The sequence below is a fragment of the Vulpes lagopus genome, chromosome X (assembly GCF_018345385.1).
Source record: "Vulpes lagopus strain Blue_001 chromosome X, ASM1834538v1, whole genome shotgun sequence".
Classification (NCBI taxonomy): domain Eukaryota; kingdom Metazoa; phylum Chordata; class Mammalia; order Carnivora; family Canidae; genus Vulpes; species Vulpes lagopus.
Window position 1 is genome coordinate 32,022,707 of NC_054848.1, and position 15,378 is coordinate 32,038,084.

Genomic DNA, 15,378 nt, shown 5'->3' on the forward strand with positions numbered 1-15,378 from the left:
ATGTATTCTGTTGGGTGAAGTATTCTATAAACATCAATTAGGTCAAATTTGTTGATAGATTTGATTAGGTCTTATATATCTATTAATTTTCTACCTCCCTGTTTTATTCATTACTGAGAAAAAATTGTTTTATAATCTTTGGAGCACCTGGGTGGCTCAGTCAGTATTCTTGGCTGCATATTTTTCCCATTTAGCACATTGAATGTATCATGCCATTCCTTTCTGGGCCTGCCAAGTCTCTGTGGACAGGTCTGCTGCTAGCCTTATGTGTCTACCCTTGTAGATTAAGGACCTCGTGTCCCGAGCTACTTTCAGGATTTTCTCTTTATCTTTGAAATTTGCAATTATAGGTGTTGACCTATTTTTATTGATTTTGAGGGGGGTTCTCTGTGCCTCCTGGACTTGAATGCCTGTTTTCTTCCCCAGATTAGGGAAGGTCTCAGCTATAATTTGTACAAATAAACCTTCTGCTTATCTCTCTGTCTCTTCATCTTCTGGGACCCCTATTATACAGATGTTATTTTTCTTCATGGAATCCCTGAGTTCTCAAAGTCTCTCTTCATGATCAATAATTGTATTTCTCTCTTTTCAGCTTCATTATTTTCCATCATTTTATCTTCTGTATCACTGACTCTCTCTTCTGCTTCATTAATCCTTGTTTTTAGAGCCTTCATCTGGGACTGCATCTCGGTAATAGCACTTTAAATTTTGGCCTGACTAGATTTTAGTTCTTTTATTTCTACAGTAAGATATTCCCTACTGTCTTCTATGCTTTTTTCAGGCCCAACTAGTATCTTTATACTTGTTGTAAATTCTAGTTCAGACATCTTATTTAAATCCTTATTGATTAAATCCCTGCAGTGAGTATTCTTACCTCCTGTTCTTTCTTTTTGGGTGAATTTCTCCATCTCATCATTTTGCCCAGAAAAGAAGAGAAGAAAGAGAAAAGACAACGATAACAACAACAACAGAAAAAAAAAAAAAAACAGAAAAAATAACAACAAAACAAAATAAGAAAAAAATTAAACAAGAAACATGACAGAACAAAACAAAAACTATACCCTGGGTGTGTTTTGGTATGCTTGTTAAAAGAAACTAAATCCCAAAATAGGAAGGACAAAAAACTTATATATATATATATGTGTGTGTATATATATATATATGTGTGTGTATATATATATATATATATATATAGTGTGTGTATGTGTGTATATACAAAGTATGTGTATATACATCTGTACACAAATATAAAGTAAAATATGAAAGGATACCAAAAGTTTTATATTTTTTTTAAAAGAATAAAGAAAGAATTGAAAAAAATAAGAAAAGAGCTTTAAAAATACTGGCAGATTACAGAATAAAAAAAAAAAAAAAACAAGAATGCTATGTACTGTTTTCCCCAGGACCTGAAGCTTTGCTGTTCTGTGTGATCAGTAAACTTGGTGCTAGCCAATTGTTCCTTCTGCCCTTCTGGGGAGGCACCTGTTTTGCTGATTCTCAGGTGCACTGGCCCTTGTGGAAATACACTGCCCTTGCCAGGAGGCCAGGCTCAGTGTAAGAGGCTATGTGATACTGTTTTTCTCCCTGAAGACTTTAAGCACCAATGGGCAGGATGAAAAAGGTGACACCCAGCTCTCTAGCCCCAGAGCTGAAAGTTTGTACCCCCCATTCTTTAGTGAGCCCTCACAGAAAAGCAGTCAATCACTCTTGTCTCCCTGGTTTCCATCTGAACTCTGTCTTTGCCCAGCCTGTGACCAAGCATTTTTATCTCAGGCACAAGACTGAGTTTTAAGACTTCAAATTTTATGGACTTCTGTAGCACAGACCCAGGTTGTTCCTCCTGGGAGAGGGTGGGGAGTCTTGCCATGTTTCTGCTTTTTGCTGGACTCCTGCCAGGAGAGAGTTTGCATAATTGTGGAGCAGTTTTGCAGTTTATAGCAACACAGAGCAGATAGCCTGCGCCTAGACTGGCTGTTTTCAGCTGGCTTCTCCAATCTGATACCTGGGAACTCTGCCACACTCAGGCACCCCTGTTCTTCTTGTGACCCTGGAGATCCTGAGCCCATGCTATCCCACCTGGGATTCTGCCCCACTTTGCCACCGGAGCACCTTTAAGTCAAGGACATCCCCCACTGTACCAGATTTCGAAAAGTTCTGATTTTGTGCTCCATTGCTTATAATACTTTGCAGTAGCCTCCTTAAACCAGCTCCCTCCCCATTGCTGTATCCTCATATATATATCGCCACAGATTCAAGTCTCCTTACCTCCTACCTCCCAAAAAGTGGTTGCTCTTCTATTTGTAAAATTGCAGCATTTCTTTTCTCAGATCTCTGATTGATTTTGCAGGTGTTTAGAGTGATTTGATAACTGCCTAGCTGAATTCCAGGGACCAGATCAACTTAGGGCCCCCTACTCCTCCACCATCTTAAGTCCTCCCCAAAAGACATTTCCATGTATAACATCTTTATGGATAGAAGTCGAACCCTCACATATTGCTGATAGAAATATAAAAGATGCAGACACTTTAGAAAACAGATTAGAGGGGTATCTGGGTAGCTCATTCAGTTAAGCATCTAATTCTTGATTTTGGCTCAGGTCATGATCTCAGGGTCATGGGATCGAGCCCCACATCAGGCTCCTTGCTTAGCTTGGAGTCTGCCTGACATTTTCTGTCTCCCTCTCCCTTTGCCCCTTCTCCTGTTCTCTCTTTCTCTGTCTCTCAAATAAATAAAACCTTTTAAAAAAAGAAAGAAAACAGATTAGATTAGAAGTTTCTTATAGAGTTGAATATGTGCTTAACATATGCCACAGCAATATCAATGAAGTATCTGCCCAGGAGAAATTAAAACATTCTTTTAAATTTGTATGTGACTCTTCACAGCAGCAATATTCCCAACAGCCTAAAAGTAAAAACAACTCAAATGTCTATCAGCTGGTAAATAAACAGAAGTGTTACATCCATACAGTAGAATATTATTCAGCAATAAATAATAAAATGAAGTATATGTTGCAACATGGATGAACCTCAAAAACATTTTGCCCAGTGAAATACAAAACAATACACTTTGTATGCTTCCATTTATATTAAATGTCTAGAAAAGGCAAATTTGTAGAATAGATCAATGTTTGCCAGGGGCTGCGGGCAGTATAACAGAGTGACTGTAGTGGGGGGAGAGTAGTTATGAATTGTCCTAAAATTAGATTGTGATGTTTAGGGGCACCTGGCTCAGTGGTTGAACATCTGCCTTTGGCTCAGGGCGTGATTCCAGAGTCCCGGGATCGAGTCCCACATTGGGCTTCCCGCCGGGAGCCTGCTTCTCCCTCTGGCTATGTCTCTGCTTCTCTCTGTGTCTCTCAGGAATAAATAAATAAAATCTTTAAAAAATAATAATAAAATAAAATTAGATTGTGATGTTTAGTTGCACAACTCAACAAATATATTAAAAATCATTGAATTGGGTGATGCCAGGGCCACTAGTAGAAGCACCCTCTGTGAAGGCTTATCCCTCCACAGAAATACCCATTGAGTGGAAACATTTGGGAGCCTGGGGAGAGTGATAGAATGAATGATTCACTATAAATCTTTTTGATACATTTTGATTTCTAATTCTTACATATATTACTGCTTCTAAAACTTAACACAAGGGACACCTGGGTGGCTCAGCAGTTGAGCGTCTGCCTTTGGCCCAGGGCATGATCCTGGAGACCTGTGATTGAGTCCCACATTGGGCTCCCTGCATGGAGCCTGCTTCTCCCTCTGCCTGTGTCTCTGCCTGCCTCTCTCTGTGTCTCTCATGAATAAACAAGTAAAATCTTCAAAAAAGAAATAAATAAAACTTAACACAAACAAATTCATTTTTTCAGGGACGTCATAGGTACAGGTGACCCTTTTAAGAAACTAACTGTGACCTGAAAGCAAAGAGAGCAGCTGGTTTGTAATACTTACGAGGATCAGGGACCTGTGTGTTTAGTGAACACCAGGCATGAAATAAGTCCTTCCCCGCTGGATGTAACAGAGAAGAGTATGGGCTCTGGGTCTGAACACCTGGAAGGGATGTGCAAACACCACTAATAAGCCTGTCATTTAAAAAATATATAAAAATAAAAAAATTTTAAAGCCTGTCACTTTTTAATAAAACAGGGATAAAGAGACTCATCCCACAGAACTACTGCTTAAATGAAATCACTTATGTAATGTGGGTTATATTGCTCAAGGAATTGAGATGACAGCAGAGCAGATAATATGCAGTTTATCCCCTTCTGAGGCCAGATGATTCTAACCCTACCACTTACCAGCTGCTGTCTCAGAAAATGAGGATACTCTGAACCCAATTTCTTATATTTACAGTATGGAGGATCCATACTTCACAAGGTTTATGTGACAACACATCTGGAAAGCCTCACATATAGCATGCACTAATAACACCGAGTATTCAAAAAAAGAGGAAAACTGATGGATTTAACTTTGAGTGAGACTAAAAACTGCCTTTTCTTTGTAGTCCTCTTGTATTTGTTAGATTAGCCCTACATAAAGGAATAGCAACATACACACATATCTGTAAGATCTGAGACAAATCAGAAAGAGCAAAGCAGAGAAGCAAGCAGAGAAGAAATAAAGTAAAAAGACTAAATTTGACTAAATAGAATAAAATGTCAATAGCATCTCCTGCAAACTGAACTCAAAGAACCATAATCCTCATTTTTAAGGAAGTATTGAAGCACAGTCATGGGGAAATGTGGATGTAATTATTGTTTACCTTAACTTCATTATATTTTTCTAAATGCTTCAAAGCCATTTGGTGGCTTTGAAAAGTCACTCATGCATCTTTGTCTATAAGATACAAAGTCTGTAAATTTTTTACTTTTATTTTTGCCACAAATGGCAGAGAGGAAACACAATATTTTGAGAATTTTTCTCAGATAGATAGCACTAGGGATTACAGGGGCAACCATTTCATCTGGTTAAATAAGAATGGACTGAGAAAGAGGCAGAGTTCTGAAAGGGGAACATAAAAGAAAATTATACAAATACATGTCTATCATTTACTTTGGAAATCTTTTTTTTTTTTAACTGGGACATAATTTCTTTCTACACATAGCCATGAAAATTAAAAAGAAAAAAAAAAGGTAAATCTTCACCACATCCTGAAGGAACAATCCAGAGGCCACAGTGAGGTCAGGAACAGGTTGATTTGGGGATATACTGGGAGTGTATCTAAGTGGCCATTCAGTCTGGAAATAAGATAATGGTCAAGGTGGGGACAGCCCCTGTCTGTGTGTTCAAATATCTCAATCCTTTCTCTAAATGTTAACTGCCCTGGGATTGAGGCTGGTTGTGCCATACACTCTCTACATTCTTTCTAGTGATTTTATCCAGTCACAGTGCTTCCTTTGGGTATATTTTCAAGCTTGACTTCCCATCTGAGCTCCAGATTTATTATTTTTTTCTTTCTTTCTTTCTTTCTTTCTTTCTTTCTTTCTTTCTTTCTATCTATCTATCATCTATCTATTTATGAGAGACAGACAGAGAGAGAGACAGAGAGAGAGAGGCAGAGACACAGGCAGAGGGAGAAGCAGGCTCCATGCAGGGAGCTGGACATGGGACTTGATCCCTGGACTCCAGGATCATGCCCAGGGCTGAAGACAGGCGCTAAACTGCTGAGACACCCAGGGATCCCCTGGATTCATTTTTTTCCAGCTACCTGAATGACGGTTCTATTTGGATATCTAATAGGCATCTTAGATTTTACATGATATGCCTTCCCACCCTTCTACCCTAGATGTGCCCCTGGCAAAAGCCCCCAAATTAATGAAAAGCACTATTGTCAACCCAGATATTCAAGTCCAAACATCAGAACCTGGATTATTTTCCTCATTTCTCATTCTTCACCTCTGATCCATGAATAAATCTTGATTCATCCAAATCCAACTACAATGTGTGTCATCCTCCATTTATCAGCCTCCCCTCCAATTCAGCCACCAGTATCTCTCACTGGACTACCTATCATATCTCCTGCCTGGCCTCCCACCTTCAACTCTTCCCCACCCCCTACATTCTTCAAAGCAGCCAGACTCATTGACTGAACATTAAAGGGGATTTATTCTACTTCATATTCAATATCACAAATTTGAGCTTCACCCTTGACCGTGTATTCTTCAGCCCTTCTTATAAGGCAATGTTGGTTTTCTGGTACCACATTACTTTGATGGAAGAAAGGGTACAACTGAAGGGAAAAAAAAAATTTAGATGTTTGGTAAGGGCAATATGCTTGTCCAGCATGGTGACTTACAAACTCACTCCCCTGTCTGTGGGAAAGTTGAGCCAAAGACTCAGTTACATTGTCAATTTTGCCCAGAGTAGCTTGTCAGAGATACTCTGCCAAGCTGGCTTCTGGGGTCTCTGTCATGCTACCCATTTGATGTTAACAAACATTAACATTTGTGTATACTAGTAAACTAAAAATTATCAAGTAAAATGTAAAAATCCTTTATTTTAATCTCTGCCCAGTCCCAATCCCCCCACTTTATCCAGAGGCAACCCCAATTGTGACTGTCAGGTCATGTTTTTATATTTTTACCATGCACAGGTTCTCACATTCACCATGGCTCCAACGCACTCCATCCCACCCCCATTCCACCCTACCCCTATATTCCCACATCATTTATAAGGGGAAGATTGATTTTGTGTTTTCCAGGGTCCCAAGAAGTACCTTCTCCCTCCATCTTCAGAGATTCTAAGGTGGATCGGGTTGGGTGGGTGGAGAGACTCCTGAATACCTGTTGTAAAACTTAAAAGGTGAAGGGTTTGCGCGGGAATCAACCAGAGACCTTTTTTTTTAAGTTTTGAACCAAATAACTTTATTGAAACCAAACAACTTTCTATTTATTTATTTATTTATTTATTTATTTATTTATTTATTTATGGCAGAACTGGAAGAAAACAACCCGAACGTTCTACGTTCTGCCAAGGCAATACTGCAACAGGCACGCTCGGCAGGGTGCCCCGGGGAAGTCCCCCTGGGCCCTGCCTGGGGGAGGGGTCAGTCCCAGGTCAGTTCTCTTTGTGGCTGTCGCGCAGGGTGAGCCTGTCGAACAGGTACTCAGCCAGGCCGGCTTCCGGGGCCCCCATGCTGCAGAGGCTGGTGACGTGGCCTCCCAGCTCTTCGATGGCCTGGATTTGCTCGCGGAGGTAGTGGGCGTCCAGGAAGCCGCAGAGCTGGGCGTCGTTCCTGTCGGTGGCCAGCTGGTGCAGGTCGAGCAGGCTCTGGCTGACGCTCTTCTCCAGGTGCAGGGCGCACTCCATGGCCCTCAGGCCGCTCTCCCAGTCGTCGCGGTCGGGCTTCTTGATGTCGCGCAGACGGATGCGGCCCCCGCGCTGGTTCTGCAGCTCCATCAGCATCTCGGCGTGCTGGGTCTCCTCGCGGGCCTGGCGCTGGAAGAAGCGGGCGAAGTTCCTCAGGGCCACGTCGTGGCGGTCGAAGTAGAAGGCCATGGACTGGTAGACGTAGGAGGCGTACAGCTCCAGGCTGATCTGGCTGTTGATGGCGGCCTCGCAGTCGGGGTGGTAGTTCTGGCGGACCTGGGAGATGGGCGCCGTGGCCATGGCTGGCGGCCCGGGCAGCGGGGCGACGGCGACCACGGTGCGAAGACAGGCTCGGGCGATGCCACGTGGCAGGAGTGAAGTCCCTTAAAGTCCGTTATTGTGGAGGGGGGAGGTGGAATCCGTTAGGTGAGGGGCGTGGTCACAATGCAGGGGCGGGGCGAGGTGAGGGGGCAGAGCGTGCTCGGCGGGGGGCGGGGCGCGGGGCCACACCCAACTGCTCAACCACTGAGACACCCAGGTGTCTCACAAACTTCATTTTTTTTTTTAAGATTTTATTTATTTATTCATGAGAAACACAGAGAGAGGCAGAGACACAGACAGAGGAGAAGCAGGCTCCATGCAGGAAGCCCAGCATGGAACTCGATCCCGGGTCTCCAGGATTCCACCCTGGGCCTAAGGGGGCCGGGCACCAGGGCGAAGGTGACCGCGGTGCGAAGAGAGGGCTGCGGTGCCTCGGCGCCTTTTCAAAGTGCCTGGACGAGAGAGGCTGGAGGCAGGCAGGGTCCTGGGCGGGCGGCTCAAGAACTCTGTGCTGGATCCAGAAGATGCGTCTGTTACTTGGGAGTTGGAGTGAGAATCGGTTAGGAATTACAGGGGGTCAGAGGGTAGGGGGCGGGGCCGGGGTGGGGCTGGGAGCGGGGGGCGGGGCTTGAGCGGGGCAGAGAACGAGCGCTATTGTGTGTTCCAAAGAGCTGGGTGACACAGTGCGACTCTGCTGAGCGTGTGGCCTATATAATATTTCTAAATGTTGCTCATGAATATAACTCAGCCATTCTGAGTTAATCACATGCATGGTTTCTTTGAACAATGCACTTGAATATTATCCTGATGGGATTGTTCATTACAGTGCTTTCGTGGTATCATTGGAATATTTAATATCACAAAGTTTTCCTTGGATAGCAGCTATCCTCAGTGACTCGACATCCATAATAATGATACTTCTGATAGCCTCCTCACTCAGATCCTAGACCTTATTGTTTCAGGGACTTCCACGTCTCTCCTATTTATGATCACATTCTGTCTTTTCTGACAGCAGAGCTACACCTCCAATTTCTCAGCAAACCTTTCCACCTCTTAATCTTCCAAATCTTCCACTCTTTTTGCACTTGTTCTTCACTCCCTTTATTCTCTTTCATTTCTTAATCTTTTAGCACAATCCTAGTAACACATTCCTTTTGTCCTGTCTGGCCCCCAATATGGACAGCTTCAGGGATCTCTTCACTGACATCCTAGATTTGCTCGTCCCCTCTCATCTGGCTCTCCCTTCCTCCTGGAGTAAATGCAGATTTCTCTTTTCTTTTGCAGAAAACAAAAGTTTTAGGTGCATTTTTAGAGAAAGCACTGCTAACCATGTGGATGGATGTATTCCTCCTTCAGGCCTCATCTGTACTTTCACTGCCACTCAGGAAGTCTTTTTCTTCTTCACTTTCAATTATGTTCTACAGATTATACTACTGATTTCAAATTGCCTTTTATTCATTCATTCAACAAATATTTATTGATTACCTAATATTGCCCAAGCACAAATATTTATTGATTACCTAATATTGCCAAGCACTGATTACCTAATATTGCCCAAGCACTGTATGCCACGATTTGGGCATACATTAGTAACAAAGAAGTGTCTGTTCGACTGGGATCTACATTCCATTAGAGAAGCAGACCAAACTAAACAACCATCTTTCCCCCCTCCCCTTATTGTCCCAAGCATATACATACAAGATAATACATGTGTATATGTAAATTTAAAAAAACTATATATTATTAGAATTCAAAGATCCTATAGTAGAAAACATAAGACCAATTTAGGTATCTATAACTATTGTGTTTGTACATTAATACAACAACCATTTAGATACTCCAAATATATCAGATATTCTGATTCTGGAGATACACAGAAGAATCAAACATGGTCTCTGTTTTCAAGATACAACATAGAGGGATGGAATATTCTGACTGCTCTCAGATAAAGTTAGGGTAAAATGACTATTTTCACAGAAAGGTTTAATCTCATGGCTCTAGTTGACGCACCTTTTTTGGGGTCTTTTTATTACTCTTTGGAAGCTTACGCTATTTTAAAATCAGTTTTTATGAAGAAAGCAAAGGATCAACTATCCAATATCACAATGTAAACTTCTCTAAGCAGTTTTAGAGGTATGTAATTGTTGATTCTGTAAATAAATAGAATAATATCGTCTACTTGATAAGTTGATTTTAATGATAAAATCGCACACTAGAGATGGAAAAGAACTACATGATCAGTTCTCAATGACATAAAATTTTATTCTATATTTGCTTAACCCGAGTGCTTTGTCTTTCTTTTTAAGATTTATTTATTTATTTTTAGAGAGAGAGAGCAGGAGTGGGTGGGGCAGAGGGAGAAGGACAGACAATCCTAAGCAGACTCCATGCTGAGCGTGAGCCCACAGCAGGGCTCAATCTCATGACTCTGAGATCATGACCTGAGCTAAAACCAAGAGTCCGAGGCTTAACCCACTGCACCACCCAAGCGCCTGTACAAGTGCTTTATCTTAATATAATTGTAGACTTCCAAAATTTCCTTGGGAGATTCCATTGTAGACTTCACTGTAAGAACCTATTTAAGTAAAAGGGGTCTTGATTTTATAGAATGTTTTCTCATTATATTCCCAAGATTATTTAATAATTAATTTATCCCTATAATTTAACTCTATAAATATTTAAAATAATAATGGGTTTGAATAGTTTTATCTGTGCCATGCTATAAGGGGTGCAAATGGTGTTTCTCAGGTATTTCATCCTTCATAATTACCTCCTAGGGAAGTAGGTAACAATAAAATATATTTTAAAACTAAGAAAAACCTAGGACATAAAAACCAACTCTTCTAAGAGAAAATCAACAAAGAAGCATGGATTAGGACCTCAAATTTCCACAAAGGAAATATATGTCCAATTTTTCTTTAGTAAGTGTTATAAAACTAAATATAAACATAGAATAGGAAAAATACAGAGCAGATTATGTTTTTTAAAAATATGATTATAGGGCCATAAGATGACATGTTTGTGGTCAGTATTTGTGTTAGGGTTCTCCAGGGCAACAGAACCAATAAAATATAAGAAATTGGCTGGTATGGAACTATTGAATCAGTGTATTGTACACCTGAAACTAATATTACAGTATGTTAACTGGAATTTTAAAACTTAATAAATAAATAAATAAATTCTAGGGTGAAAAAAGTAAGTTGTAACATGCAATCACAGAGGCTGACAAGTCCTAAGATCTACAGTTAATACAGTGGGGACCCAGGAGAAATGATGGACAGCAATGTTAAGAACCAGGAGGAACTGATTTTCAGTTTAAGTTTGAAGGCAAGAAAATACTAATGTCCCAGATCAAAGGAAGTCAGGCAGGAGTTCTCTGTTAATCAAGGAGAGAGGTCAGCCTTTTGTTCTTTTTAGGCCTTCAACTGATTGGATAAGTCTCACTCACATTAAGGAGGGCAATCTACCATTCAAATTTTTTAAGGCAAGGTGTTTTTCAAATTTTACTGAGATATATTGGCATATAACATTGTATTAGTCCAAGATGCACAACATAATGATTTAATGTATGTATTGCTAAAAGAGTACCACAATAAAAAAAAAAAGAGTACCACAATAAGTTTAGTTAATATTAATTACCTAACATAATTACAAATTTTTTTCTCGGGATCCCTGGGTGGCGCAGCGGTTTGGCGCCTGCCTTTGGCCCAGGGCGCGATCCTGGAGACCCGGGATCGAATCCCACGTCGGGCTCCCGGTGCATGGAGCCTGCTTCTCCCTCTGCCTGTGTCTCTGCCTCTCTCTCTCTCTGTGTGTGACTATCATAAATAAATTTAAAAAAAAAAACAAAACAAATTTTTTTCTCTTATGATGAGAACTTTTAAGATTTACTCTCTTAATAACTTTCAGATATCCAGTACAGTATTGTTAACAATAGTCTCAATGCTGTAAATTACATTCCCAATGCTTATTTATCTTATAACTGCACATTTTTATCTTTTGACCACCCATTTCCTCTACTCCCCACCCCCTATTATGGCCACCACCAATACGTTCTATGTATCTGTGAGTTTGGTTTTTTGGATTCCACTTATAAGAGAAATTACATAGTATTTGTCTCTCTCTGACTTACCTCACTCAGCATAATGCCCTCAAAGTCCATCCATGTTGTTACAATTGGCAGGATTCCCCCTTTTATGGCTGAATAATACTCCATTGTATATATGTTATAATTTCTTTATTCAACTATCAACAGATACGTAGGTTGTTTCCAATACTTTGGCTATTGCAACAATGCTGTGATACCTGAGTGTGCATATATATTTTTGGGATAGTGATTCCATTATCTTTGGATATATACCCAAAAAGTAAAATACTGGATGTAATTCTATTTATATGAATAGTAGTTTACATTGTATTTAGTAGTGCATAGTAGTATTTATATGAGTATATGGTAGTTCTATTTATAATGTTTTTTTTTAAAGATTTTACTTATTTATTCATGAGAGACACACAGAGAGAGGCAGAGACACAGGCAGAGGGAGAAGCAGGCTCCCTGCGGGGAGCCTGATGTGGAACTCGATCCTGGGACCCCCAGGATCACGACCTGAGCCCAAGGCAGATGCTCAACCACTGAGCCACCCAGGTGCCCTTATTTATAATGTTTTGAGGAATTTCCATACTATTTTCCATAGAGGAATCTTCATACTATTTTCCATCGTGACTGTACTGATTTCCTTTCCCAACAGTGCACAAGGGTTCCCTTTTCTCCAAAACCTCACCAGCACTTGCTATTTCTTGTCTTTTTTGGTGATAGCCATTCTAATAGGTATGAGATAATATCTTGTGGTTTTGATTTGTACTTCCTTGATAATAAGTGATGTTGAACATCTTTTCATACACCTGTTGGACATTTGGATGTCTTCTTTGGAAAAAAATGTCCATTCAGTTTTTCTGTCATTTTTTTAACCAAATTGTTAAATTTGAGTTGTATGAGTTCTTTATATATTTTGGATATTAGCTCCTTCTCAAAGATATGATTTGCAACTATTTTCTCCCATTCCATATTTATTTTAATTGTTTCCTTTGCTCTGTAGAAGCTTTTTAGCTTGATAGTCTCATTTGTTTATTTATTTTGTTTGCTTTTGCTTTCAGTGTCAAATCCAAAAAAGTCATCACCAAGATCAATGTTAAGAAGCTTACCCTCTATATTTTCTTCTAGGAATTTTATGGTTTCAGGTATTATATTCAAATTTTTAATCCAATTTGAGTTGATCTTTTTGTGTATGGTTTGAGATAGGGATCCAGTTTCATTCTTCTGTGTGTAACTCTAGTTTTTCCAATACCATTTATTGAAGGGATTTTTCTTTCCCCATTGTATATTCATGACTCTTTTGTCATAAATTAATTGATCATTCCTGTGTGGGGTGATTTCTAGGCTCTCAATTTTATTCCATTGATTTATGTGTCTTTTTATGTCAGTGCTATATTGTGTTGGGTACTATAGCTTTGTAATACAGTATGAAATCAGAAAGTGTGGTACCTCCAGCTTTGTTCTTCTTTTTCAAGATATCTTTGGCTATTTGGGTTATTTTGTGGTTCCATGCAAATTTTAGGATTGTTTATTCTATTTCTGTGAAAGATACCGTTAGAATGTTGACAGGAACTACACTGAATCTGAATCTACATTGCTTTGAGTAGTATGGACATTTTAAAAATATTAATTTTTCCAATCTGTGAGCATGGAATATCCATTCATTTGTGTCTTCTTTAGTGTCTTTCATCAATGTCTTACAGTTTTCAATTTACAGATTTTCCACCTCCTTAATTAAATTTATTACTAGTATTTTGTTGTAATTGAAAATGGGATTGTTTTTAATTTTACTTTCTGATAGGTCATTCTTAGTATATAGGAATGCAGCTGATTTTTGTATATTGATTTTGTATCCTGCAGCTTTACTGAATTTTTTAATTAATTCTAATAGTTTCAAAGTCTTTAGGGTTTTCTATATATAATATCATCTGCAAAGACAAGTTTTCTTTCTCCCTTCAATTTAGATGTGTCTTATCTCTTTTTCTTGACTGATTGCTCTGGCTAGGACTCCCAGTACTTTGCTAAATAAAAGTGGTGAGAATGGGTATCCCTGTCCAATTAAAATGTTAACCTCATCAAAAAATACCCTTACCCTTACAGATACACCCAGAATGTTTGACCAAATATCTGGGCACTCTGTGGCCTAGGTAAGTTGACAAATAAAATTAACAATCACAGTATTATTCATAACAAATGCAGAGTCAGGAAATACAAATTCTACTGTTATAATCCGTGAAAACTATTTAACTTTCAGTTCCTATCATCTTTTAAAAATGTTACAGAACTGGGACACCCAGGTGGCTCAGTGGTTGAGTATCTGCTTTTGGCTCAGGTCATGATCCTGGGGTCCTGGGATTGAGTCCTGCATCAGGTTTCCCACAGGGAGCCTGCTTCTCCCTTTGCCTATGTCTCTGCCTCTCTCTGTGTGTCTCTCATGAATAAATAAATAAAATATTCAAAAAAAGATGTGTGCTTGAACATGTTAACCTACTCTCACAATTTCTTTATCTGTAAAATATAGGTGACAACAATAAAAATTAACTCAGAATATCTGTAATAATAAGGTAATATAAAGTAAACAGTCCAGAGACAGATAATATTGATTTTGGATTTATACATCACTTTTCACTACCTCTCATGAAATTATTTGTTTATACATATGCATGTACACACATATACATATGAAGACCCACATACACATATATATACACATATGCATATATCGACCCACATATGCATATATATACACATGTGTATGCATACACACATATACATATGTACAGAGAGTGAGATAAACCACCAACTGCTACTACCCATGGTCAGTTTCTCTGTGAATTATATCATAGAGCCTACTGCATGTATTAATTTTTAAGGAAGAAAAAAAAATTTTTAAGGAAGAGATTACATAGAACACAGAATAGCACTTAGCTGTAAAACAGTGCAAATATGGGATCCCTGGGTGGCGCAGCGGTTTGGCGCCTGCCTTTGGCCCAGGGCGCAATCCTGGAGATCCGGGATCGAATCCCACGTCAGGCTCCCGGTGCATGGAGCCTGCTTCTCCCTCTGCCTGTGTCTCTGCCTCTCTCTCTCACTGCGTTCCTATCATAAATAAATAAAAATTAAAAAAAAAAAACAGTGCAAATATGAGGAGTTTATAGAACAAGTTTTTGTATTAGTACCTATAAAAATACCTGGCATAAAAAAGGTGCTTGATAAAAATTCATAAATGAATAAATGAGAGCTAATCACTGACACTAAGAATCTATTATCTAGAGGTGCCTGGCTGGCTCAATCAGAAGAGCATGTGACTCCTGATCTTGGAGTTGTGAGTTTAAGCCCCACATTGGGTATAGAGATTACTATAAAAAATAAATAAACTAAAAAATAATAACTTATTGCCTACTCCCAGTTGTATAACTCTTAGTTCTGTAACATTTTTTAAAAGATTTTATTTATTTATTCATGAGAGACACAGAGAGAGAGGCAAAGACATAGGCAGAGGGAGAAGCAGGCTCCCTGCAGGGATCCTGATGTGGGACTCGATCCCAGGACTCCAGGATCACGACCTGATCCAAAGGCAGACGCTCAACCACTGAGCCAACCAGGCGTCCCCTCAAGCACACATCTTGTGAATAGCAGAGAGTGACCTTCTGAACTGGA

At 39.6% G+C, this 15,378-nt stretch overlaps 1 protein-coding gene across 1 annotated transcript; it reads right to left on the bottom strand.

Moving 5' to 3' along the window:
• Positions 1-6,901: 6,901 nt before the first annotated feature.
• Positions 6,902-7,604, bottom strand: LOC121483131 (ferritin heavy chain-like). Its single transcript, XM_041741420.1, has one exon. It carries the CDS (start codon positions 7,602-7,604, stop codon positions 7,053-7,055), a length of 552 nt encoding a protein of 183 aa, XP_041597354.1. The 3' UTR covers positions 6,902-7,052.
• Positions 7,605-15,378: the final 7,774 nt, after the last annotated feature.

Excerpts from the sequence above, each read along its gene's own strand:
- LOC121483131 (XM_041741420.1), bottom strand. The coding sequence starts at position 7,604 with ATGGCCACGGCGCCCATCTCCCAGGTCCGCCAGAACTACCACCCCGAC.